The 27944-nt window shown below is 39.0% G+C and overlaps 1 protein-coding gene and 1 non-coding gene across 2 annotated transcripts in view; both read left to right on the top strand.

Annotated features, from left to right (window-relative positions):
• FAM171B (family with sequence similarity 171 member B) overlaps positions 1-22083 on the top strand; it is a 74456-nt gene extending 52373 nt beyond the window's left edge. The window contains exons 3-8 of the mRNA XM_066280165.1: positions 2333-2425; positions 4616-4774; positions 8825-8995; positions 12162-12278; positions 17744-17867; positions 18101-22083. Of these exons, the coding sequence (XP_066136262.1) occupies positions 2333-2425; positions 4616-4774; positions 8825-8995; positions 12162-12278; positions 17744-17867; positions 18101-19442 (2006 nt within the window). The 3' untranslated portion in view covers positions 19443-22083. The remainder of the gene's footprint in view (positions 1-2332; positions 2426-4615; positions 4775-8824; positions 8996-12161; positions 12279-17743; positions 17868-18100) is intronic.
• On the top strand, positions 13116-13191 carry TRNAA-CGC (transfer RNA alanine (anticodon CGC)). The gene has a single exon. It is a non-coding gene; the product is annotated as a tRNA-Ala (tRNA).
• Positions 22084-27944: the final 5861 nt, after the last annotated feature.

Genomic DNA, 27944 nt, shown 5'->3' with positions numbered 1-27944 from the left:
TTATTAGGCTGATCTGATTAAACTTAATGAAAGATGTCATAAAAAGTAGATTTGACCATATTTTTCAAAAGCAACTGGATATCAGAAAATATAAATTAAAGGCAAATGAGAAGGTAGGAACATATATGAAACAATAAGGGGTGATATAGTGAGAAAGAGAGAGGGAGGGAGGGACAGACAGACAAGAAGGGAGAGAAATGAAACACCTCAGCTCGTAGTTGTCGTAGTTGTGGCACCTTAGTTCATTGATTGCTTTCTCATATGTGCCTTGACCATGGGCTCCACCTGAGCCAGCAACCTTGGGCTCAAGCCAGTGTTCCAAGCCAGCAACCATGAAGTCATGTCTATGAGCCCATGTTTAAGCCAGGGACCCTGTGCTCAAACTGGCGACCTCATGGTTTTAAACCTGGGTCATCAGCGACCCAGGCCAACACTCTCATTCACTGCACCACCGCCTGGTCAGGCAGGGTTGATATCCTTAATAGGCAATGAGAAGTTTTAAAAAAGTGAATATACTCGATACTGATGGAGTAAGACAGGATCAGAATTCTCAAACACTGTTGGTGAGAGTACAAATCAGCAAAATTATTTGTATAATAATTTTAAAATGTGTGTCAGAGTCTTTCAAATCTTTATAATCTTTGACCCAGTATTCCACTGTTAGTAATTTGTCCTAAAAACAGACATACAAATAAAATGGACAGATACTCATGCACAAGGAATTTGATTTAAATATTAGTTTTGTAGTGAGAATGGATATAGTCTAAATATACACTATTAGTGTAGTGGTTGAGTAAATCTTGATACTTCCAAGAAATAAAATATGTGACCTTAAAAAGCTGTTAGAACTATCCTTTTTAAGCTGCCTTTTACCAACACAGTATCCAAATTCGGGATATTGCCCTAATTAGAATCATCTCCAGGTCCATTCTACTATCCTATCACCTCCTTTTGATCTGATGAATCCATTAATCAGTCTAAATGTTAATGTATTCTGCATTGAAATTATATTTTAATGTGGTAAGTAGTCCTCTTTTCCTTTTGTAGAAGAAAAGTGTATTTCATTTTATATCCACCATACATCATTCTATACTTTTATCTTTTCCAGTAAATCTCTCGGAAATATCTTAAAATATTTTTTAAAATTTCCATGCAATGTGTTTTATCTTCTATTAACTTTAAGTACCAGAGAGAGATAATGAGAATTCATGGTTTGTGTAATTCCTCAAAACATTTTTTTTTTTTTTTGCAGGATTGGTAAGCTGATTTGTTCTTGCTTGTAACATGATGGTCTTTTATCCCAGCTTCTTACTCCTGAGCTTAAAATAATATCTTCTGGTGATCTGCTCTTGCTCCTTCCATCAGTTACTTTAGGTGCCTCCTCTTGTAGGCTGGTTCAGCCCCATCCTGAGTTACAACTACTAGGAATCATTTTGCGTTTTAAGCTGTTTCCTCCTTTGCCAACTTAGAATCTGTTTGGCAAACCATACTGTGTGCAGAAGAGCATTGTACCTTTATATGGGACGTCAAAAAGGAAGCATGGATGTAGTCTCTGCTTTAGAGAACCTTGAGTCATGGAGCCAAGAAAAATATTTTTAAAAATTATAAGAGGGGCCAAGTAAGTAACAGTTCTATAAAAAAAGAGCAGAAAGTTGTTCAAGTATTGAACTTGACTATATGTATCTGGGCTAGTTAGAGGACATAATTAGTTATCGTGGCAAACTGGTATGAAATGGAAAAGATTAGTAAACTAAAATAGGGATATCCAATCTTTTCTAATTCTTTTGTGATCTTTTTTTTCCCTCCATCATATTTTCCATTCATCCTTTCTTTGAGTTGACTTTTTTTTTTTTCTGACAGAGACAGAGAGTCAGAGAGAGGGACAGATAGGAAGGGAGAGAGATGAAAAGCATCAAGTCTTCATTGTGGCTCCTTAGTTGTTCATTGATTGCTTTCTCATGTGTGCCTTGATCAGGGGACTGCTGCAGAGCAGGTAACCCATTGCTCAAGCCAGCGACCTTGGGCTTCAAGCCGGCGGCCTTTGGGCTCGAGCCAGCAACCATGGGGTCCTGTCTATTATCCCATGCTCAAGCTAGCAACACTGTGCTCAAACCGGATGAGCCCATGCTCAAGCCAGCGACCTCTGGGTTTTGAACCTGGGTCCCCTGCGTCCCAGTATGACATATCCACTACGCCACAGCCTGGTCAGGCTTGAGTTGCTTTTTCAATAATTTTGTTTTTTCCCACTTTTTAGAGCCTGCTGGATTTGAACTATATTTGTCTGTTTCCCTCCATGTTTAATAAAATATTTTAATTGTGCTGTATTTCACAGTATATTCTTCAGTGACACTTTCACTGTTCCCGCAAAGCCAAGCAAATATATGGCTATTTGAGGACACTGTTTTAATTACTGGAAAATTAGCTGGTAAGTGTAACACATTTTACTCAGCTAGTAAGTAAACACTTAAAGTGATTATTATGCAAACTATATTTCTTCACTAATAAATCAGTCTTGATTGTAATGATGTGAAAAAAATCCAGATTGATCAGGGACGATTAGTATTCCCTGTAGGTTTTTCTGAACTGAGTCTTGTTTCACTATCAATCTGTAGTGTGTATATTTTTTTGAGTAGCAGGAATCATTCTCTCCTTTACTATTTTAACCCCCTGAATGAGACCACTGGACTTTTGGGAAGATTGCAGAGAGCTTCTGAACTTCTTTCCAAATCACATTTCTCCCTGGGCTTTAGTGGTTGCATTAGTAAAAGGCCTGAGCCCTTTGGAACTTCTGAGTTTTCAGGTCACCTTTATCCCTGCCTCTGGCATTGACCTTGCTGTTCGGGAAGGGCCTGAGACCGGGCAGTGGCACTCCTTTGCCACTATTGCAAGCAGTGGGGAGCTTTCATTTGTCTGGGTAAGACTGCCCAGGCCTTGACATGTCCCTGTGAGAACACTGAGCCCTCTCGAACCCTCAGGTCTATTTTACTGCTCTGTTTCCCTGAGTTGACATATTGGTAAGACCAAGCAGGAAAGGGTGGATGTTTCTGACCATGGTAGTTAGCTCATTTCTTAGGATTACACATCCTCATTTTCATAAAATGTTTATATTTTTTTCCTTCTAAGATTTTGGTATTCATTTTTTTATAGTGAAACTGTGTGAATATATTTGTGGTAAAAGGAGAAGTTCGAAATTTCAGGAAAGTACAAAACCTTAGAGAAGATCAGCTAGACTTTCCTTTAGTGTGCATGTTTTCGGTTGTATGAATTTTAGATGTTCGGCATAAGTAAGTCACATAATGTAAAAAGTAAGTTACAGATAGTAGCTGTAAGTAATCAGAAGGTGTCAGATTGTGTCCTCAGTTTGACCAAGCAAGAATAATATATCATAAATGCATAGTTTTTCTTTATATCCCTTAGTGATTTTGTAGATATTATTTTTCTAGCTTCATATATAAAAAGTAAACTATACATTGATTTTGAGAATTATCTTACATTCTTTTATTATTTATTGTCATGCAACACTTAAAAAACCAGTACTTATTTTTTATCCTAATAATTTTAGCTGATTCCTTCAGTGATCCTTAAAAAATACAAAGCAAAAGCTGAAGTCTGAAAATTTTTAGTTTTAGTGATTTGAGTTGATCCTTGAATTGTTAAATATGGTATGTTAATTACAGAAGTATCAATGCCAGAATTTTGATTCCATAAATTATATTGGTGGATAGTCAACTAAAATTATTACATGAGATAATATTTGTAAATCGAGAGCCTGGCATTTGGAAGATTTTTAATGCATGTTTAGTTATCTAATAGTAGAACTTAACCACTTAAGTATATGACTGGATATCAGCAAGGTCACTTTCTGTTACAAGTCGCTGAACACCGAATGCTAAATCAGCTTAAGTCCAAAGGAGGCATTTTATTTATTGCTCAAATAATTGATAGGTATAGGAGTCTGACCAACTCTAAACATGGCTTGATCAGGGCTTCTGTTGAAATAATTGAGAAGTAGTTTTTCTCCATTTCTCAATTGTTCACTCCTTAAATATTGTCTCAGTTTTCAAACCAGCTCACTTTTGGTCAGAAGATGGCTTTTGCAACTCTTGGACGTACAGCTAGTCATATAAAATCCAGTGGGGGAAAAGCAAATCATTTTCCCCCTACATGTGCAAGCAAAACTCACATTGCATCTCATGAACTATGGTTGTCATAAGGCCCATCATGAACAAATCAGTATAACCAGTAGAATAATGAGATGGTTTTGATTGGCTTCATCCCGCTCTGTTTCGCACCATTAACTCTACTTCTGTTATGGAATTGAAACCCCAGGTGAACCATATGGGCTAAATGGTTACTATGTGATTCCCTAGCATAAAACCCAAAAAAGGGTAAAAATTTTCTTGGCAGCAAAATCAAGCAATCTATAGGATAAAGTGCTTTGTATGATGTAAAGAAAGGTAAACTTATTTGTTCAGTTCCAAATTTAATAATTACAGGCGATGTTGTAATGTTTAGAAGTAATAATTGCTTCCTTTAAAGTAAATATCCTGGCCATATACTGTGTTTAATATGAACTTGTTTTGTTTATTTGTAATTAAGATGCTTTTTTTTCCAGATGCCAAATCTCAACCAAGTGTTCAGTTTTCAAAAGCCTTAATTGAACTACCGGACAGCCATCACATTAGCAATGTTACAGGCTATCTTACAGTTCTACAACAGTTTTTGAAAGTGGACAATTTTCTGTATACATCTGAAATTACTCTTAATAAGTCAGGTATTGTCTCATTTATATATATATATAAATCTTTTATTAAATACTATAAAGTTACTTAGATTGGATAGTCATTTAAGCTTTGGAGGATGGAGGATACATGTCACTCTTTTTTAGGTTTTATTTATTTATTTATTTTTTATTTTTTTCTGAAGTTGGAAACAGGGAGGCAGTCAGACAGACTCCCACATGCGCCCAACTGGCATCCACCCGGCATGCACACCAGGGGGTGATGCTCTGCCCATCTGGGGCGTTACTCTGCTACAACCAGAGCCATTGTAGCGCCTGAGGTGGAGGCCATGGAGCCATCCTCAGCGCCCAGGCCATCTTTGCTCCAATGGAGCCTTGGCTGCGGGAGGGGAAGAAAGAGACAGAGAGGAAGGAGAGCGGGAGGGGTGGAGAAGCAGATGGGCGCTTCTCCTTTGTGCCCTGGCCGGGAATCGAACCCGGGACTTCTGCACACCAGGCCGATGCTCTACCACTGAGCCAACCGGCCAGGGCCTATTTATTTATTTTTAGAGAGAGAAAGAGCGAAGAGGAGAAGGAGCAGGAAGCATCAATTCCCATACGTGCTTTGACCAGGCAAGTGCAGGGTTTCGAACTGGCGACCTCAGCTTTCCAGGTTGACGCTTTATCCACTGCACCACCACGGGCCACATGTCACTCTTGAAACATAAATCTAATTGTTAAAATATTTATAAGAAATTCTCTTTTATGCAGTGAAAGACAGATTGCACAATAGTCTTTTGCATGCACTATTTTTTTAAAACATATTTTTTTATTTTTTACTTATTTTAGAGAGAGGAAAGAGAGAGAGAGACAAAAGGGGGAGTAGGAAGCATCAGCTCCCATATGTGCCTTGACTAGGCAAGCCCAGAGTTTTGAATAGGCAAACTTCATGATCCAGGTTGACACTTATCCACTGAGCCACTACAAATCAGACTGTGCATACATTTTCAAATTAATGAAAATTTAATTTACAAGATACTTTCATCTAAAAGTAAAAAAAAGTATAGAAAATAGTAATGATAATTGTGTAACTTAGCAAATTAAAAATATATTTAAAATGGAAATTTGATTTAAAGAAATTTATACATACCTTTTTATAATTTGAGCTTTTATTCATATCAAATTGATAAGAAGTTTCAAAATTGTTAAATATAAAAATGTTTGTAGATTAGCATATGGAATTATAAATTTTCTTTTCATATATAGTACGATTCTGAGTAAAATATGTCTTTCAGATTCAGCAGCACTAGTAATATTTATATAAAGCAATCATGAACTGCCAGTTAAAGGAGTGATAGAATTTTTTTTTTTAATTAAGTGATAGGCGGGTAGGCAGAGAGACAGACTCCCCGCATGCACCCTGACCAGGATCCACCCGGCAAGCCCCATACCAGGGCGATGCTCTGCCCATCTGGAGCTGCTGCTCAGCAACTGAGCTATTTTAGCACCTGAAGGCCATGAAGCTATCCTCAGTGCCTGGGGTCAACTTTGCTCAAACCATTTGAGCCTGGCTGTGGGCTGGGTTGGGAGGGGACAGATATTTGCTTCTCCTATGTGCTCTGACTGGAACTGAACCCACGACTTCCACATGCCAGGCTGACATGCTGCTGCTGAGCCGACCAACCAAACCCTTGTTGGTTTTTTTACCTCACTGTAGCTGATGCTCTCAGTGCCATAGCCCAATGACCCTGACTCTTCTGTAACCAGCCTGTGTTTCCTAGTGCACACTTCTGTGACTGCTTGGGGGCACTCCCTGGACCAGGAAGCAGGCTTGACCCTCACATAGGTCAAGCTCTCAATGAATAGCCCATAAGAGTACATCAATACAGTACTCCATTTTTTTTTTTTTTTTGTCTTGGCAAAGACAACTCTGAGCCTGATTCTGTCCAGTGAGAGTGAGCTGGAGTCGCCACAGAACTGACCTCAGTGGTGCTCATCTCCTAAGACCCCTGCTGAGAAACTACACTGCGAATGTCACTGAAATTTAAATTGTGACATGCTGCAGGTGGCTACTATTTTGGGTTGCACAGTTCTAGAGTTCTGTGAATATGAAAGTTGTTTTTTTTTTAATAAAAGTTGTTTTTCAGTCTCTTTTTCCCCTTGTACCATTCTTCCTTTTTCCTTTGAGTTGGCCTTATCCCAAGTAGTGGAGTATCCGGCTTGGCAGTTGGAGCTGCATTTGGTCTCTGAAGCCACTGACTGCCCATAGCTGGGGCGATGGAGTTAACGGCAGTCACTTCAGAAAACCAGCCGGCAGTTTGCAAGAGCTAATTTTCTTATATTAATACTTAAGTTGAAATTTTTCAGTAAGCCAGTAGTTGCCTTCTCTGATGACTGATAAATACCAGATGGTGACAACTCCTTGCCGTGGCCCCTTCTCGCTGCCTCCAGCTCTGTTGCTCACTCTCTTCTGATTTGGGGGTTTTATTGTCTGCTAGAAAGCTCTTCTCTAGGTGTTTGTGTGGGTGGCGCCTTCTGAGTTGGCCAGAGCTCAAACCTGCTCTCAGAGAAGTGGCCTTCCTGACCACCAGTTACATTGCCTATCCCGATTTTCCTTAAAGCGCTGATAAGGTACCTTCTGTCATGTTTGTGGGAAAAACTGACGACGAGTAAAGAAAGGAGAAAAAAGGATTTTTGATAGTACTGGAAATTGTGGAAAAAATATTGTAGGCAGTGTGGGATATCATGTACTCACTGTATCTTTGGGGCCTAGATGAGTGTTTGGTCCCAGTAGGTGATGCAAATATTTGTTAAATGAGGGAACAAAACTCTAGCTTTTAAGCCATAGAGTCCGAAGCCTGTCAACAAAGAGCAAATAATATACAGTAAGTGTCTTCATTCAACTATTTTTGTTTTAGTAAATTACTTGAAAAATCTAAAATGATCAAATCTTGGAGAAAATATATAATTTTAACATTATTTATAATCACATTATCTAATTCATTGTAAATATTCTGGTATATTTATAACTTTGGCATTCTAATATTTCAAAAACAAAACAAAGATAGGGAATTTTTACTTCCCACCCAAATAATAAATTTAAGATCTGATATTTAAGAAGGTATAGTGTAAGGTGTATAATCAAAAATTTAAAACTTTGGACCAAGCCTGACCTGTAGTGGCACAGTGGATAAAGCGTCGACCTGGAAGGCTGAGGTCGCCGGTTCGAAACCCTGGGTTTGCCCAGTCAAGGCACATATGGGAGTTGATGCTTCCTGCTCCTCCCCCCGTCTCTCTCCCTTCTCTCTCCCTTCTCTCTCTCTTCTCTCTCTCTCTCTCTCTCTCTCTTCCCCTTCTCTAAAAAATGAATAAATAAAAAAATCTTTAAAACTTTGGACCAAGCAGCATAATGAATTCTTCTATTAATCTCCTTTCCCCTACTTTTCAAGGTTTGAAATCTGAATAATACTGTAATACTAATTTTGAAGGCTTAAGTTTATATTCTTTTAATTAATAAAACTATATTGTTTTATTAATCAAATATATATCAAGGCCTATTAATTTTATGAGCTAACAATATTGCAGTAACTTTGTTTGTAAAACTTATTATGCATTAAAGATTGTACTTTGAATCAGAATGCTTTTTTACATAAGGTAACTTTGAGTACAATCAAGTCTGTTGATTTTAGTACCTGAAACAGATGCTCTTGAGAAAAAGAGAAGTTCAGACCAATACCTGGATTGATAATGTGATATGGTAGAACCGTTATTCAGGTATACCAGTAAGGTGTGTGTTTTTTGTTGTTAGTTTTGTAGGTTTGTAAAATCATTAAATTAGATTCCACTGACCTTAAATCCAAAGACTCTGAGAGAATTAGATCTCTAGGCTCATATAGATTTGTCAGTGTTACATAAGTATAACCTGTTTTTGTTTATGATATATTTCAGAAATCCTAAATGAGAATTTAGTATCTATTTAATATTAAAAAGGATAGCACTGGCTGAACTGGAGAAACTATATAATTTAGGCCCATATTAATTTGTTACTAATATGTCACTACAACCTGTGTTTTACGTAAGATTTTAATAAACTGTCTCTTGTAGGTTTTGAAAGCATTGAATTGACTCCTCTTGCCGCAATATGTGTGAAGATATATTCTGGAGGAAAAGAATTAAAGGTGGATGGCTCTATTCAAGTTTCTCTCCCCCTTTTACATACAAATGATATAAGTGCAGGGGATCACATACCTGCCTGGACGTTTGATATGAACACAGGTATGTGAGTTAGACGAAAATTTTAATGTTTGAGCTTAGAAATATGTTCCTGTGTTTTTATCTTTTCAGCTTTATTTAGATATAATTGAGGAATGAAACTTCTATATTTTAATATATAGAATAAAATTTAATATGCCTTATTTTTGAAAACAGAACTATAGTTTATATTTGACTGTTTTAGCTTTAGTAGAGCAATTAAATCAGTAATGTTAGAATTTTAAGTACTTTTTCAACCACCAAAATTGGCCCCACTTTGATTAATGTAATACAACTCTGGGGAAAATTATGCCACTATATTATATGAACAAATAGCTTATTTACTTACCTTCCTGTGTGAGCAAGAGCTTACCAGATGCCGCCAGAACTGCCCAGCTTCCAAGGCATGGGCCCCTTTCTCAGGGCTAACCCACTCTGGGCCACCCTGCTTTCTCTCTAAGGCTCCAGCCGGCTTCTCCATGATCGCGTGTGTTACCACAATGGACACCTTGCAGCACCCACATCCACCACTCCGGATTTGGGGGTCTGCAACAACTGGCATTATCCCATTGGCTACTTGAGTTGGAGAAATGTCCTTTTTCTTTTATAGATAAAGAGTTCATTCTCATCTAACCAGCAAAGACTTTGTTCAGGCGCCTAGTAAGCAATCCAATTAAAAGCACAGCCCAAGCCCTGGCCGGTTGGCTCAGTGGTAGAGCGTCGGCCTGGCGTGCAGGAGTCCCAGGTTCTATTCCCGGCCAGGGCACACAGGAGAAGCGCCCATCTGCTTCTCTACCCCTCCCCCTCTCCTTCCTCTCTGTCTCTCTCTTCCCCTCCCACAGCCAAGGCTCCATTGGAGCAAAGTTGGCCCGGACACTGAGGATGGCTCTGTGGCCTCTGCCTCAGGCGCTAGAATGGCTCTGGTTGCAACAGAGCAACGCCCCAGATGGGCAGAGCATTGCCCCCTGGTGGGCATGCCGGGTGGATCCCGGTCAGGCGCATGCAGGAGTGGGAGTCTGTCTGACTGCCTCCCCGTTTCCAACTTCAGAAAAAAAATTTTTTAATTAAAAAAATAAATAATAAAATAAAAGCACAGCCCATTTTTCTTCTCCTTTCCTTGGGATATTTCAACTCTTATCCACCTTGGGAATTTTCTAAGAACAGCTCACATTAAGTCTTGGACCTGCTACTTAAAGTAAGGAGACCCAGAATTCTCAGAGAAGACTCAACCAAGTTCACTGGATTTTGAAGTAGAAAGTTGGTGGGTCATAGTGAGTCTCGCTTGTATCTCGCACCGGGTCAGGCTCCACAGGGCGGTCCTGCGTGGTGGGCTTCTTGGGACTCCTGCCGTCACTGTGCCAGATAAATGATAACATAATGTCCAGACCTGTAAAAGATTTTATAAGAGTTGATTTGAGCCAAAAATGGATTACAGTTGCTTGGAAGCAAGATTTCAAATGCTTCGGAGAACAGCTTGCAATTTCTTTTATTCATTTGAGGGAAAATAAGAGGATTTTACATGAGGGTGGGAGAGCAAAGTAGAGACTGGATTACAAGATTATGTGTTTTCTTGAGGGTGGTTATGCTTTGGAGGGGTGTTACTTTTGGCATTTCAAAGGTGTGTTAACTAGTGGCCCCGAAACAATGGACAGGGCTTTCTTAAAAACCTTTCAATAAAGAAATTATAGGCCTGAGGATGAGACTACCCACTTTACTTGCCTAATTAGGAATTTAGGATTTATTATAATATACCTTTGTCATCCACAGGGAAACCTTTTAATCTCAACACGCCATTCTGTGCTCAGCACTCACTTCTGGTCCTCAGAGATGGGGGTGTCAGTCCCACGCTGAGCAGTTCTCAGAAACCAGCTGAGTATTTTCCAGTTCAGTTCAGACGCTGTCTATCTGGACTTTGCATCAGATCCCACAGGTTTAGGGCTTAGTCCCACAAGACTGCCCTTCCTCCTCAGATGTCAATCACAAGTCCAGTTTGCCACCTGTGCTTCTGACCAACTGGCTATAAATTGGAGGTCTCCATGACCTCTCTTTGAGTTCAGTACTTTGCTAGCACAGCTCACAGCAAAACAGATTAACCAGTGTATTATAAGAGGATAGAATGAAGGAACAGCCAGGTAGAAAAGATGCATAGGGCAGGGGCTGGGGGAAGAAGCCCAAACTTCCATGCCCTCTCCTCTGAGTACTTCGCCCTTGCAGCTCCTTGATGTGCTCACTGGTTCTGCTCTTGGGACCCTGTAGCTCAAGATTTTCATGCAGGCTTCATTCATCGGCATGACTGGTTACATTGTGGACCATTGGTGATGGAACTCAATCTCCTGTCCCTGTTCCTCTGTGTGAAGTGGTACTGAAAGGTCCAGCCCCTCTAATCACTTGGTTAGTTTCCTTGGCAACCAGCCCCTCAGCCTTGGAGATTTTCCTAAAACTGCCTCATTAACAAACTCAAGTGTGGTTGAAAGTGGCTTGTTACAAATAACAAAAGACACTCTTTTCACCTTTTTGGGTCCTCTCACTTAGGAAGGTCGGAGGATTTTAAGAGCTCTGTGCCAGGACTGAGGACTAAGACCAAATATATATTTCTTATGATAAATCATAACATCACAGTAGTGTACTGTTGTAAATCGTTGAATTAAGAACTCTAGGACTTGGATTTTAGCCCGTTTACCAGCTGTGTGATTTCTGAACCGCTCCCTTATTTGGATCTCATTTTCCTTACATGTTGAATGAGAAAGTTATTTTAAAATACTTAAAGAAGAATGTCTGCTCTGCTTTGAGTCCTGATTTCTGATTGTTCCCTCTGGCAAAGGCCCTTGTGTCTAATGTACCTTCCAGGGACAAAATTTTTGAATTGATTTATCACTGTATACACTATAACTGTTTAATCAGAATTCCAGAACAGGTGACAAATAACCACCTATTGATACTGATATTACTACTCACATCCTTAAGATATGCCTCAATGGGCACAATTTAAACATTATTTGGAAAGTCATGATTTCCTTAAATGTGCCTATATCCTTTATTTATAATCCCATGGTAATATATTGCTCCAGTTTTCATAATTTTTGAAAAAGTTCTGCAAGGCATTTTATACATGAATCTCAGCAAATTCCTGTCAACCCTAAAGAAACATTATTGATAACTGCTTGGTGTTTTTACTTATCTTTCTTTTTAGGCACTTGGATAAATCATGGCCAGGGAACGGTCAAGGAACATAATTACCATTTAATTTGGACATATAATGCACCACATTTGGGCTACTGGATAGCAGCTCCACTTCCAGAAACTAGAGGTTTGTAAAAATAAAAAATAACTTTTTAAAAACCCTGTAGTCATATTGGGATTGTTAGCCACAGCTCTCGATTTTAAGCCTTGCCATTTAACTCCTGTATGTCATTGGGAAAAGGCTTCTAGGGTCTGGATCTCAACTTTATTTTTTTCATGTGTAAGAGAAGAGCAGGCTCCATGAACTCTAAGGTCTCTTATAGCTACAATGTCTGGGAAAGTAGGAAGTTTGTTTAAATCAGGTATTTTCTTTTCTTAGTTTACTTTTTGTGAATGAATTCTCCCTGGATCAGGGCATTCGGTTGCAGGGAGCAGGAACAGATTTTGGATAATTAAAATAAATAATATTAGAATATAGGATGCTAGGGAAGGCTGGAGAATTCTAAAAGGCAGAAATCCCACAAGGCCCAGTTAACAGGCCTCCTTGACGGTCTTCACTAGATTACTGCTGCATGATGGCTGACTCCAACTCTTTGCAGCCCTTTCCTCACACTGTTCCTGATCATTTGGTTGGCCTAGACTTGGGTCATGAACACACCCCTTGGAAGGCTGCTGAATAATAATAGTGTTCCCAGACTGTTCCCAAGACAAGTGATAACACGCAAAAAAGATTGGCTTGACATTTGAACAGAGGTGGACAGAAACTAAGAATTATCCACTAGGGATGATATATTCATACTCTGGGAGAAAAGAGTATTTCATTTTTCTAGATTTAACATGGTATGAAATTATCTATCATTTGTACCTAAGAAAATTCTACATTTATCTTTGCGTTGTGTAACTCAAAATACTCAAACATTGCATATTTTATCCCTTCAGTTTTCTTTAAAAAACAATCCGTCTCACCCTGGCTGGTTGGCTCAGTGGTAGAGCGTCGGCCTCGCATGCGGAAGTCCCGGGTTCAATTCCTGGCCAGGGCACACAGGAGAGGCGCCCATCTGCTTCTCCACCCCTCCCGCTCTCCTTCCTCTCTGTCTCTCTCTTCCCCTCCCGCAGCCGAAGCTCCATTGGAGCAAAAAGATGGCCTGGGCGCTGGGGATGGCTCCTTGGCCTCTGCCCCAGGCGCTAGACCAGCTCTGGTCGCAGCAGAGCGATGCCCCGGATGGGCAGAGCATTGCCCCCTGGTGGTCTGACTGCCTCCCCGTTTCCAGCTTCAGAAAAATACAAAACAAACAAACAAACAAAAAACAATCCGTCTCATCTGTTGTAGTATAGACTGGTGACACCTTGGGCCGCCGCCACTTTCTGGGCCTTTCGGGCGTTAGCTGGTGTAAACTGAGTTGTAGCTTGATTTCCCCCGCTGCTGGCATTGCTAAGCTAACTTTCTGGCCATCAGCATCTTGCTCTTGTCTCTTACCTCATCCTCCTTTAACTTGCGGGTTTGTAATCTCCAAAAACAATGCAAAACTTTGCCCTTTCAAGTGAAGTTTGGGGAGAGTAGGAAAGCTAGATGCATGTCATTCCTTCATCCCTAATCATGTGTCAGAGAATTTACGATATTTCCTTGCAGCATTCTAGCATCTAACTTTATTATGGCTGTCTATTAATTTGAAGACTCTCACTTTTTCGGAAAACATTTTTTAAAACTTTCTTTCTTTCTTTCTTTCTTTCTTTCTTTCTTTCTTTCTTTCTTTCTTTCTTTCTTTCTTTCTTTTTTACAGAGACAGAGAGTGAGTTAGAGGGATAGACAGGGACAGACAGACAGGAACGGAGAGAGATGAGAAGCATCAATCATTAGTTTTTCATTGCGCGCTGTAACACCTTAGTTGATTGATTGATTGATTGCTTTCTCATATGTGCCTTGACCGCAGGCCTTCAGCAGACCGAGCAACCCCTTGCTGGAGCCAGCGACCTTGGGTCCAAGCTGGTGAGCTTTTGCTCAAACCAGATGAGCCCGCGCTCAAGCTGGCGACTTAGGGGTCTCGAACCTGGGTCCTCTGCATCCCAGTCCGACGCTCTATGCACTGTGCCACTGCCTGGTCAGGCTGAAACCTTTTTAATACTCATTTTTTTTGTTTGTTAACCTTTGGATTTTAAACTATAAGTAACAAGACTTTTTTTTTTGATAAAGCCAAATTTAGGATTGTAATACAAGTATATGCCATTAACTTTAATTGATCAAAAGAGATGTTCTCTCTGTTTCTATTTTGAAGTTGGTACTTATGAGATTATTATTCAGAAACCAGGGGGTGGTTACTTTAGCTCTTCATGATGCAAAATATCATGCAGTCTTGCCAGCTGTCTGGCCTTATCCTATTCCAGATTTGCAACTATAATGAAATATTGATGAAAAAAAATAATTAATATTTAATGTAATACTTCAACTCAACTAAATCCAAGTTATTTCATTTCTAATAAAAGTAGCCTAAGGAGCACTTGAATCTTATAGAAGTGTACCTTCCACTAAACATGCCTGAAACAACCAATTAATACAGATGACTTTATGAGTTATAAAAGCTGAATAATTTTCTAAAATAAGGTCAAGTTTTGTTTCAGCTTATATGCTGGAAAAGATTTTATGTGAATCTGAGTAGTGAAATAGAAGTGTGGGGTTCCCATTTAGTTTGAACTGGATGTCTATTGGTGATGCTTTTATTCTGCAAGCATATAACAGTCTCAGGAACACTATACTACAAATATTGATAATTTGATTGTAGCTCTGGCCTTGCCAGTAACTAACCGGGTGAATTTGAAATAGGTACTTATCTGAATATTAGGTTTTTTTGTTTCTAAACAGTAGGAATTGGAGATGATGATCCCCAATATCTCAAGACGTTTTAGGCTATAAGTGTTACTGTATAAACGGTGGTCCTCTGATGGGCTAGTTACTGTGCTGAGCTACTTTAGTAGTAATTTAATATCTAAATCTGTTTTTAAAATAAATCTTAAATAGAATTAAGAATTTCTTGAAAAAAATGTTGTAAAGTGCAAGAAATTAGTTTATCATAGATTGTTCTAGGTAAGCTGGTGAGTATAGAGTTTAATAAACAAGTGCTTATTAATGTTTTTAAATATTTGTTTTCGTCTGACCAGGCAGTGGCGCAGTGGGTAGAGTGTTGGACTGGGATGTGGAGGACCCAGGTTCGAGACCTTGAGGTCATCATCTTGAGCGCGGGGCTCATCTGGTTTGAGCAAAGCTCACCAGCTTGGACCCAAGGTCGCTGGCTCGAGCAAGGGGTCACTTGATCTGCTGTAGCCCCACAGTCAAGGCACATTATGAGAAAGCAATCAATGAAAACTAAAGTGCCACAACGAAAAACTGATGATTGATGCTTCTTATCTCTCTCTGTTCCTGTCTGTCTGTCCCTATCTATCCCTCTCTGACTGTAAAAAAAAAAAAAAATTGTTTCACATGTATTTCAATTTTAAAAACATATTGTAATTTTCTACCTTTTTAACCCCTTTTAGGAGGTCACACACACACACACATGCAGTTGCATAATTTTTTGCTGTTGTACATAAAGGATTTGGGCAAACCCAAAAGTGAGTTTCACTGGAATCCTGTGGAGTGAAAACTGCTAGCATTATTCTATTGTGGAAATATATACACGCTTTTTTTTTTTTTTTTTTTGCAATAAGAGAGAGAGAAAAAAACAGACGGGGACTGACAGGAAAGGTGAGAGAGAGATGAGAAGCATAAACCCATTGTTGTGGCACCTTAATTGTTCATTGATTGCTTTCTCATATGTTCCTTGACCAGGGCTACAGCAGAGCCAGTGACCCCTTGCTCAAGCCAGCGACCATAGGGTTGTCATGTTTATGATCCCGCGCTCAAGCTGGCAACCTTGGGGTTTCGACCCTGGGTCCTCTGCATCCCAGGCCGACACTCTATCCACTGTGCCACCGCCTGGTCAGGCTACACTCTTACAGTTTTAGGAGCAGAAGCTGAATTTCACCCGGTTATAATCAAAACTTACTTCTTCACAGCTTTGGATCTTGAATGAGAATCCACAGATAGAATTGTTACTGTTATTTCTTTTTGGTTTGGAGAAATTTTATATTATGTAATATTGTACTTGGTTGCCTGTTAGCTATGATAAACACTTTATCACTGCTAATTATATATGAAAGTATGGCCAATTCTGGAGTGCCTGTTTGTATAGAACTTTGAAGTCATATAACAGTGTAGTATAGCCAACACTCACTGAGTGCTTATCGTGTGCTAAGCCCTGTTCCGTTTTATAAGCATTAACTCATTTAATCCTAAACCACTCACATGGGATAGATGTGACAGATATAAACTGAGATACAAAGAAATGAAACTTGCCCAAGATATAAATGGTGAGGCCAGGATTCCATTTCAGGCACTCTGGCTCCAAAGTCTGTATGCATATCTACAAGCTGCCTCTCCAAATCCTTCACTATTATTGTTACTTTACTTTTGTTAAATGTTACAAAATATAAAGGATAGATTGAAAGAGCCCATGATCCCAGGCCCTTCCAATGTCCTTAGTGAAGGAGAGAGTCTCATTTTGGAGGTTTTTTCAGGTAGATTACCAGAAAATTTGTTGTCTCACCATTCTTGTCATCTTATCACGCTGGATACATATTACAATCAGGTTGATACTGATCAGTAGAATTGTTATATACATTTTTTGAACAAAATGAAGTCTTAGTGATACTAAAATGATTACTGCAAGATGAGTTGCCCAGTAGCATTGATTTTCATGCAGTCTTAATAGCTCATGTTTGTCATTTTAGCGTATTTGTCAGCTTTTACTGCTGCTAAGCTTTTCACAGCAGCACTGCATCTCTGTGCTTTGTCATTCGGGGGATGGTGGGTCAGCTGTGCCTCTGCTGGGCTCGGCTTACTGGGATCATGGCATCCTCTTGCCCTACAGACCAGGCCGAAGGAGTTGGAACTTTTAATCCTTCAAGTCCAAGAATTTTAGGATTCTCTCGAGTCCTTTCACCCCTGCTTGCTTTGGCAAATTTTGTTTTGAATTTATCTTTCAATTTTCTTTTTAATTGAACCCAGCTAGTAACAGTCCAGATTCACTACTGATATTCTACCTCAAAACCTCTTTGCACAAAGCTCAAGTTAATTGAAAGTATTTTCTCCCAGTTTATAACAGCTATTGCTGCAATAACAAATCCGCTATCTCAGTGGCTGATAATGGTGAACATTTGTGTATTGCTTACATTTTATGACTGTTGGGCTTGGCTTTGCTCAGTTCAACACTTCTTCTCATTTCAGAACCTGGGTAGATGCCCTTATATGGTCCTCTAAGAGGACAGGGTCATATCATGCAACCTCCTTTAAGGTGCCCACATTTCACTGGGCAGAGCAAGTCAGCTGGTTAAGCCCAAAGGGTAGAGAGGGTATCCTCCACCCACCAGAAGCCTGTCTTTGGAGGGGATCAAACAAATACAAGTTTGTACACATATTCAGTCTGCCTCACCAAAGAGAAGACATAATGGGAATTTTGATCTAAAATACATATATTTTTTTGTTTGTATTGAACCATTTAGGTTCAGGTATAAATGGAGACTCAAAGGACATAACTGCCTACCACACAGTGTTTCTCTCAGCCATATTAGGAGGGACGATGGTCATTGTCATTGGATTTTTTGCCGTGCTTCTTTGTTATTGCAGGTAAGAAAATATTAATGTGTACATACCCAAAAACATCAAATTATAGTATCATGTCAGTATGCTCTGTGTATTACAAAATTTGTAGATATCAAAGAGTTCTTTATAATATGTAGATTAAAATAAAAATAGATATATTCTAGCATTGTCTTATCTAATGTATATGTTGTGGGTTAAATATTTAAATGAACCTCCTTGATTATAAATTGTAAACATTGCCTTCTCTTCTACTCTAGGGATAAGTGTGGTACTCCGCAGAAAAGAGGAAGAAATACTACTAAACTTGAAGTCCTCAAGAGAGACCAGACAACTTCAACAACACACATAAATCACATCAGTTCAGTCAAAGTTGCATTAAAAGCTGAGGACAAATCACAGTTTTTTAATGCCAAAAATTCCTCATACAGCCCGCAAAAAAAGGAACTATCAAAGACAGAAGCCGAAGAAAGAGTTTCCATGGTAAAAACTCGGGACAATTTTAAAATTTACAATGAAGATGTTTCATTTCTGTCAGCCAATCCAAATAATTACTTAAGAAACCCAACGCAGTCCTTGGAGTCCAGTGTCGGGGCCAAACAGCCTAAACATCTGAACAACAATCTATCATCTCTAGGTGATGCTCAAGAGGAGAAGAGGTACCTCACAGGTAATGAAGAGGTATACGGGCGTTCTCACATCCCTGAACAGCTCATGCACATCTATAGCCCACCCATTGCCATCCTTCAAACATCCGACCTTTTCTCCACGCCAGAGCAGTTACATACTGCTAAGTCAGCTACTTTGCCTAGAAAGGGACAGTTAGTCTATGGCCAATTGATGGAACCAGTAAATAGAGAGAACTTTACACAGACATTGCCCAAAATGCCAATGCATTCTCATACGCAGCCTCCAGATGCCAGAGAAGAGAACATCCCACTTGAAGGTCAACAGAGCTTGCCGTCCCAAACTTCAGACTGGAGCCGGTATTCAAACAGCTTACTAGAATCTGTTTCTGTTCCTGGAACACTAAATGAAGCTGTTGTAATGACTCCCTTTTCATCAGAGCTTCAAGGAATTTCGGAACAGACCCTCCTGGAGCTGTCCAAAGGAAAGCCCTCTCCACATCCCAGAGCCTGGTTTGTGTCTCTTGATGGAAAGCCAGTTGCACAAGTAAGGCACTCCTTTATAGACCTGAAAAAGGGCAAGAGAACCCAGAGCAATGACACAAGTCTGGACTCTGGGGTGGACATGAATGAGCATCACTTGAGTAGAAAGCTTGAGAGGGAGAAAACTTTCATCAAAAGCATGCATCAGCCTAAGATTCTTTACTTAGAAGATTTAGACCTGAGCAGTAGTGAGAGCGGCACCACGGTCTGCTCCCCTGAAGACCCAGCTCTAAGGCACATTCTAGATGGAGGGAGTGGCGCTATCATGGAGCACCCTGGGGAAGAGTCCCCAGGAAGAAAAAGCACAGGTGAAGATTTTGAAGCCAATACATCCCCCACTAAAAAAAGAGGCAGACCACCACTCACCAAGAAAGATAGCAAAACTAATATCTGGAGGAAGCGAGAGGAACGCCCACTGATCCCCATAAACTAACACCAAGGGTGGTTGTGTCTCTGCTCTCTCATGCTGTTTCTTCTTGCTTCTTGTTGTAAACTGCCGTATGAACTTCTTAAGGTGAGACTGAGCATTGCATTGGTCCCTGCACATGTCTCAAGCAGAGTAAACAGTCAAGTGGTTAATTCTGTAATGAGAAAGATAAGGAATGCTGTTTCTGATCTATTTTTTCACTTCTTTTTGGGTGCTGAATTTGAAGTATCCAAGAGTTCAGAATGTAAAATAGCTTCAAGATGTTCGATACCTGAAAATGTTGCTCAGCCAGCCATCTTAGCCCTGACTCTCTTAAGAATAACCTTGTGAAATGTGTACTCCTAAAGTTGCTTCCATTTGAAGATGTTGCCTCTGCTTTGACGACTACCCCTGTGAAACATTTAGAAACTGTATTCTTCAGGCATCATATTCTTGTGAAATATTACTATTATGTTCTCCACTGCCTATACTTGAAAAATAACTTGATAAATGTTCTGGATTGATGTAATTCTAGACTTTAAAGGCCAAACAACATTTTCTCTCTCTCTTTTTGCTATAAACAGCATGTATATTTTATCAACCCCAAATAAATCCCATATTCATATAAAATGGGCAAGAAGCTGCTTACGCTTAGGGGAACTCCAGCAATTTGGTTGTTTTTGGATATAATGTCACAGAATAAATAATAAGGTAGTAATTTGTTATTTAGAAATCTAAGAAATGGCCCTGGCCAGTTGGCTCAGTGGTAGAGTGTTGGCCTGGTGTGTGGATGTCCCATGTTCGATTCCCAGTCAGGGCACACAGGAAAAGTACCCATTTACTTCTCCACCCCTCTCCCTTCTCTCTCTCTCTCTCTCTCTCTCTCTCTCTCTCTCTCTCTCCCTCCCTCCCCCTCCCTCCCTCCCTCCCTCCCTCCCTCCCTCTCTCCCCCTCTCTCTCCCTCCTGCTCCTGCAGCCATGGCTTGATTGGAGCGAGTTGGCCCCAGGTGCTGAGGATGGCTCCATGGCCTCTGCCTCAGGTGCTTATTAATAAGAGCTCAATTGCTGAGCAACGGAGCCATGCCCCCGATGGGCAGAGCATTGCTCCCTAGTGGGCTAGCCGGGAGGATCCTGGTTGGGCACGTGCAGGAATCTGCCTCCCTTCCTCTCACTGAGAAAAATAATCTGAGAAATGAATGCTCATATTAAATTTTTATTATAAATTTTCTTTTCCCCTCAAAAGTGAAGTGAGCTTAGCTTAGCTGTCTAGGAGAACTTACACCAATCTGGGAAAACAACAAAAACACTTACCTTTAAGACTTACTGATACATGTAAGCTAAAACCAGTTTTAAGATAGGTCTTCTATGAAAAAAAATTTTTGGCACTAAACTACTATTAAACTTGATTTTAAAAAACAATGAGAGTTTCTTATGAACATTAAAAATTAACAAAATATGTAGAGCTGAAGGAAATAAACATTTCATTTTTTTTTTTAAAGTTGATGAGCTAAAAAAGAAATGCTATTTTCCTGAGACTAAAATAGCTTTGGGATATTAGGTGTATCTATAGATTTTTTTTCTGTTAATGTTCATAAAAGATGTTTGAGAAAAACAGTTTCAATTTCATGGCAAAAGTAGAAGTTTTTTCTTAAATCCCACTTACAGCCTTTACAATACTTCCCCCCTACACCCCTTCCCCAGTTTTGGAAGTAATATGTCCATATATTTTTTTCATTATGGCAAAGAATTCAGTGTGAACACATTCAACAGCTGTTTTTAATTGTGTCTTCTATCTGAATGAATTATCATTCATATGTCCTAAAAATAAATCTTTGTTAATTAACATCAACTTATCCCATTTTTCTTTAAATTCCCATGAAGGCAACTGTCTGAAGCAGATTCCCTTTTTCCCGTGGGGGAAAATTGGAACCAAATTGCTTTGTTTCTCAACCCTCCTATCAAGATGAGAGCAGCGTAGAGACCCAAGGCACCTAAGTTGAAAGAACCAAAATTGCGCCACATTAGCTTTAGTCAAATTATAAATGAATGTACAATGAAAGGAGAGCTCTTTTCCCCCAGAGAGTAGACTTCAGCCAGTTTTTTTCCTGTAACCATTTCTGAAGCATCCAACCTGTCAGATGAGACTGCTCTCTTTCTGTATTAACCCAAAGAACTTACAGACCAAGGGAAAAGTTTGCTATCTTTTACCCTGACCTATAGACAAGATAAATGTTTTGGTAATACCTAGGTTAAATTTATTTTTGTGAGGTGTAGTGATAAGGCCCAACATTAGAGGAAACTTCTTATTGGTCTTATACAGAAAGATGCATTAAAAGTGGCATAAAAAAAATGACTTGGAAAAGGTTAAGGAGTTAGTGCTCTGCTGAAGTGCCTTTGATATAAGACTTGCTTTATTAGAAGGATATGATAACATCTATCTCAAATGTGCATTTTCTTTGTTAGCCAAATTAAGTAGATGTGCAGTTTTTATTTTTTTAAAAATGTAGACCTAGAGTTTCACGTTGGAACAATGAAATTTGCACGCAAGTAGCATTTCTTCTGTATTCTTTTTTTCAACCCAGTTTATATTGATTGTTTATGTTGGAATGAAGTTAAAAATGATAGAGTGAAAATGTGCTTCTTCAAGATTTTAAATGTGTATTTCTTCCACCTTTAAGTAAAAATATTTCATCTCTCTACTTAGAAATGGAACACACTTCTTGATAGAAGGGTATATCATTAAGGTATGCTACTTATTCTGTGTAAAGGAAAAGATGTCTCCCCAAGGGCTTTTCTAGAAATACATTTCTTTGGTTTCAGAATAAAACCTTATTTTTTTATACACTGCATATTCTGTTCTCAATTGGGAGTATAGGCAATTTATCTTTTCTAATGATTAAAAATGTGCAACTTCTCATTTTTGAGTAGTTCACAAATTTCCTGTTAAAAAGCTGAAGCCATCTACTTTTTCTTAACCCAGGTGATAATAAACTTACAATATTTACAACTTTCTTAAATTTTTAAATTGAAAACCAACCCAGCTTTTTGCAAATATAAACCTAGAGAATTTTGGTCACAAATTATTAACATTTGTGGAGCCTTTGTATATACTTTACATATACCTTAAAAGCAAAGTTATCCCTCAATTAACTGATGGATTTGTTTACTAAAGCACACTTATATGTATTTTTGAATACATATTAAGATCGAGACTTTATAAAATCCGTTTTTATGACAGACAGTTGTATAGGGATTATACCCTTTTATAATACACAGTACACCAAGGTCACAAATGTTGAGGAATAAAAGCACTTATTTGCTTTGGCAATCATATTCAGATCACTTTCTCTGTGTTTGAGTTCTTTGGTATCAGCACATTATAGAGTTTTAGGGATCTGTGGGCCAAGTAATATCTCCCCAAAGTTCCAGAAAAGTGAAGATCAAAGTTACGTATTCATTATAGGGAATGAGCTACTCATTTTTCCATGCACTGGCTTTGTAAAGAATTGACCATGTTAATTTCCATCTCAGACCTAGAGTTGACATTTTGCCCTCTGTTTCCAGGTGTTTCTATATTTTGTATTTCATCAGAGGAATCTTACATTTCAGTGTATATTTATGTCATTACTACTATATTTACTGCTGAAACAAACAATCTGAAGATTTGTAAAATGTCAAACATAGTTCATTAAAGATAATAAATCTAAAAAATGTACTTGATGCATTATTTACTTTGGGTAAACTACAAAATATTCCACTCTAAATTGTCATTTAATTTAGTGAATATTCAATTATTACTTTTCATTTATCATACTCCTTTTAGTAAAACAAACATTATATATTTGAATACCCTTTGTTTATGTAATGAACTTTTTTATTTCTTTTTGTATGTCATATTCACCAAAGTTCACATTTTTACTATTAAAGCTTAGTATAGACATTACTTTTTCCTCCAATGAGAATACTTAAGATAATGAGATAGAATGTAAAATAAACTGCAAATCCCAAAATAACTAAGTGAGAAAATGGTATATCTCCTTCCCAGCTGGAAAAAAGTTCTTTGGACTTTAAACCTAAGACTAAATGATAACAAAGGCTATTTACACTTAGAATGTTAGATCTACTTCAAGACCCTGTGTTTGTTTATTTATTTATTTATTTATTTTATTTACATAGGGATAGATAGGGACAGAGGGGAACGGAGAGAGATGAGAAGCATCAGTCATTAGTTTTTCATTGTGACACCTTAGTTGTTCATTGATTGCTTTCTCATATGTGCCTTGACCGCGGGGCTACAGCAGACCAAGTCACCCCTTGCTCAAGCCAGTGACCTTGGGTTCAAGCTGGTGAGCTTTGCATAAACCAGATGAGCCTGCACTCAAGCTGGCGACCTCGGGGTCCCAAACCTGGTCCTCCGCATCCCAGTCCAACGCTCTATCCACTGCGCCACCACCTGATCAGCAACCCCCTTTGTTAAACAATACTTAAGGTAAATTGTATTTTTTACTTTAGCATATCTTTAGAGTCATTATCCTGGGTGCCATATTTTTACACATTTTGCATAACAAATTAACATGGAACTAGAATCATTATTTGGTCAGTTCTAATGGGAATTGGGTTCTGAATCCACTCAGATACAAGAGATTATGACCCCCCCCCCCACTGGAATTGAAATAGACACTTCAATTTGGATCTTTGCCAATAGTAATGAGAAGAATTAAACATATATTTACCACTTACTTAAAAGAAGATTTTACGACTACAGAATTAAACTTATACCCAACTTGATGTAAAGATAAAGTCATGTTTATGGAATTTAAAAGGAGAGACTGAAGTCACTTTTTTCAACTTAAATACAGTGTATTTGTAAAATTAGATATTAGTAGAATAGATATTTTTAGTAATTATACAAATAATAATTTAATGGCATCAATGGAAATCTTATTTCTACACCTGGGACATCTCACCCACCAGTAGCTTCAAACAACTGTCTGAAATTCCCCAAATCTCTACTGCCTGTGTCAGATCTAAGATCTGATACTACCCTGATAGCCACTCCCAAGATTGATTCAGAGGTGCCCTGCTGATGCTTATAATTAATAACGAAAAGTAAATACAGGTCTCTCAAGCCTACCCTCAGTCACCCCAATAATTCACTAATAAACACTAAATGAAAAAACAATAAGGTATCTGTAAAAGTACAAGTTAATAACGTATTTACTGGACAAATCTTTCAAAAGTTATCTAAATTAGAAATCAGGGTTTTAAAATATAAATAGTATTTATTTCAGAATGCTGGATATTAGAGATAAATTAAGTTTTTCAACTGTAATAAATCCAGTGACTCCTGGGGATGTAGTTACTTGGTTTGTTTTGAATCAGACTGTCTGAAGTTAGTCTGGTGTTTTAATAAGGTCTACAAGGATTAGAAACAGTCAATACCTGTATTATGTAACTTCTAGTAAACCTGAATAATAATATAAAAAAAAAGACTAAATCATTTGGGAAATTGGGGTATCCCTATAGGACTGGAAAATGTTATTTACAACCATAGCAAGGATAGGTTTGAAAACAAGGAAATACAGGGTTCAGCCAGGAAGAGTTTTGTCAACAAAGGGAAAAACAAAACATTTTTCAGTGTGAACTTGCCAACAAATAAGATGTTCATCTACTATAGCAAAACAAGTACTGAAAAATAGTGCAATGTTTTGACAAACACCATAGCTGTGATCTTTTTTCTTTTTTTAAATTTTACTTATTCATTTTTAGAGGAGAGAGAGAGAGAGAAGGGGGAAGGAGCAGGAAGCATCAATTCCCATATGTGCCTTGGCCAGGCAAGCCCAGGGTTTTGAACCGGTGACCTCAGCATTCCAGGTCAAAGTCTGATCCACTGCACCACCACAGGTCAGGCCATAGGTGTGATCTTTAAACTTAGCTATTTCAGAAAGAAAATAGTTATCACAACATTTTTTTCCTAAGAAAAGTGCTACATATATATTTAATGAAAATGTTTTTCCATCATTTGCAATTGAGTTTATTAACTCTGGTATTTAGTATTATAAATTGTGATTGATTTCTACATGATTTTTCTCTAATAAAACTCAGAATATGTTAAAAAACAAAAAACTTAATTCAGTGGACCTAAGTCTGCTGCGGACCCTTGTGGATAGTAATTGTCCAGGTCCTGAGTGAGAATGATGTGGAATGAAGAAATAAACTCAAAAAAGGATGGGATTGAGAGGTCTCTGCAACGCAGGTAGCTTGCAAGAGCGAGTCTCCACCCCCAAACCACTTTATTTATAGGGCAGAGCAAAGTCATTAGCAAATCAAAGATACCTCTGATACAAAATCACATTTCCAAAGCAACCCAAGAATTCTCCCAAGTGCAGAAAACCCTCCACTCTGCATAACTGAAATCAACCAACTTCAGAACAAACAAAGGCTGAGAGGAAGGGCCTGTAAATTGCCTCTAGTCAAGCAAGTGAAGTGGGGGGGGGGATGGGAAGCGTACAAATACTCAGCTTCATAGCCAATATGAGGGTGTGTGGAACGAGCTTAACGTTTGGTTAAGTCCACAGTTCAAACTACAGAAGCCTAAAATAAAGAAAACAAGTAGTTGCCTGACCGGGCGGTGGCGCAGTGGATAGAGCGTCGGACTGGGATGCAGAAGACCAAGGTTCGAGACCCCGAGGTCGCCAGCTTGAGCGTGGGCTCATCTGGTTTGAGCAAAAGCTCACCAGCTTGAGCCCAAGGTCGCTGGCTCCAGCAAGGGGTTACTCAGTCTGCTGAAGGCCCATGATCAAGGCATGTATGAGAAAGCAATCAATGAACAATTAAGGTGTTGCAATGCGCAATGAAAAACTAATGATTGATGCTTCTCATCTCTCTGTCCCTGTCTATCCCTCTCTCTGACTCTCTCTCTGTCTCTGTAAAAAAAAAAAAAGAAAAGAAAACAAGTAGTTAAAGAAGCCTGACCTATGGTGGCACAGTGGATAAAGCATTGACCTAGAATGTTGTTTGCCCATTCGAAACCCTGCGCTTGCCTCCTCAAGGCATATATGGGAGTTGATGCCTTCTGCTCCTTCTCTTTCTTTCTCTGCTCTCTAAAAAGAAATAAAATCTTAAAAAAAAAAAAGATAATTGTGAATGTGTTGGGCCGATAAAATATATTATGCTCACTTTCTTAAAGATGGCGCTACCACGGGGAAGCCCGTTGCCCAGGTGATAATATTAGTTGCCGTTCTTGCTTGGGATGGGCGTGATTATATTAATGTGTGTTGGGGGAGGGCTTTCACACCAAAAGGTTTTAAAGGAAAGAGTGATTACGTTCTAGGAGGAGCCTATGCTGGAGGAGAGCAGAGTAAGGCCACGTGGAGGAGAGGAGAAGCAGCCAAGATGGTGGAGTGCTGAAGGAGAAGCCAGTTTGTGCAGGGAGGGTGAAGGAGATGGGGAACAGAGATGAATAAGTCTGGTGAGTTAGAAACCTTTGAGTCTAGGAAACTTGGATAAGTCAGTGGCTTTGGAGAGCCCTGAATGGAAAGGGAAGTGTTTTCCCACTGTATGTATTTCTTGCCCGCCTGGTACAAGGTAGGATAAAAACGATGGCCCACCAGTTCTTGGCTCCATTGTTTCATTACCGTCTGTCTGAATCAAATGTGAACCTGCATGGACCAGGTGGCTCTGATGGTGGCCGTGGCTATTGGCTTTGCAGAATGTATTAAGAAAAAAAAGAAAGTAAAAATACTTTGATGGAGTGAACAAATTCAAATCTAAGATAATGGCAATGTCTCAAAAGATATTAAATCCATAACTGATTTAGAAAGAATGTACAGATAAAATTAAGCTGTCTCATTGTATATTTACTTACAGTATACCTATTAAAATTTTTTTTTCAGGTCAAAAGGTGATTTTATGAAGCCAAGATAAAGCAACACTGTTATAAAATTAAAAAAAAATTTTATTAATTTTAATTTATTATGTTAACATAAATTCAAGTATTCCACTCAATATAACTCCGTCACCCCATTACCCCTGCTTTGCCCCTGTAAAGCCAGTAGCAACGGCCACCATCACAGCCGCCTGGCCTGTGCAGGTTCGCATTTGATTCGGACAGACGGTAATGAAACAATGGAGCCAAGGACTGTTGGACCATTACCTTTAATCCTAGCTTCCACGTGGCGGGCAAGAAATACACACAGTGGGAAAACACTTCCCTTTCCATTCAGGGCTCTCCAAAACCACTGACTTATCTGAGTTTCCTAGAATCAAAGGGTTGTACCTCACCAGCCTTATTCACCTCTGTTCCCCATTGTAGAGCCAGTAGTCACGGCCAGGGCCACTATCACAGCAGCCCAGCCCATGCAGGTTCACATTGGATTCGGACAGTCGGTAAAGAAACAATGGAGCCAAAAACTGATAGGCCATTTTCTTTAATTCTAGCTTGCACCCGGCGGGCAAGTAAAAACATACACTGGGCTCCAAAACCCACTCACATTCAGTGCTCACAAAGCCACTGACTTATCCGAGTTT

The sequence above is a fragment of the Saccopteryx bilineata genome, chromosome 5 (assembly GCF_036850765.1).
Source record: "Saccopteryx bilineata isolate mSacBil1 chromosome 5, mSacBil1_pri_phased_curated, whole genome shotgun sequence".
Taxonomy (NCBI): domain Eukaryota; kingdom Metazoa; phylum Chordata; class Mammalia; order Chiroptera; family Emballonuridae; genus Saccopteryx; species Saccopteryx bilineata.
This window is presented reverse-complemented; position numbering and strand designations above follow the sequence as displayed.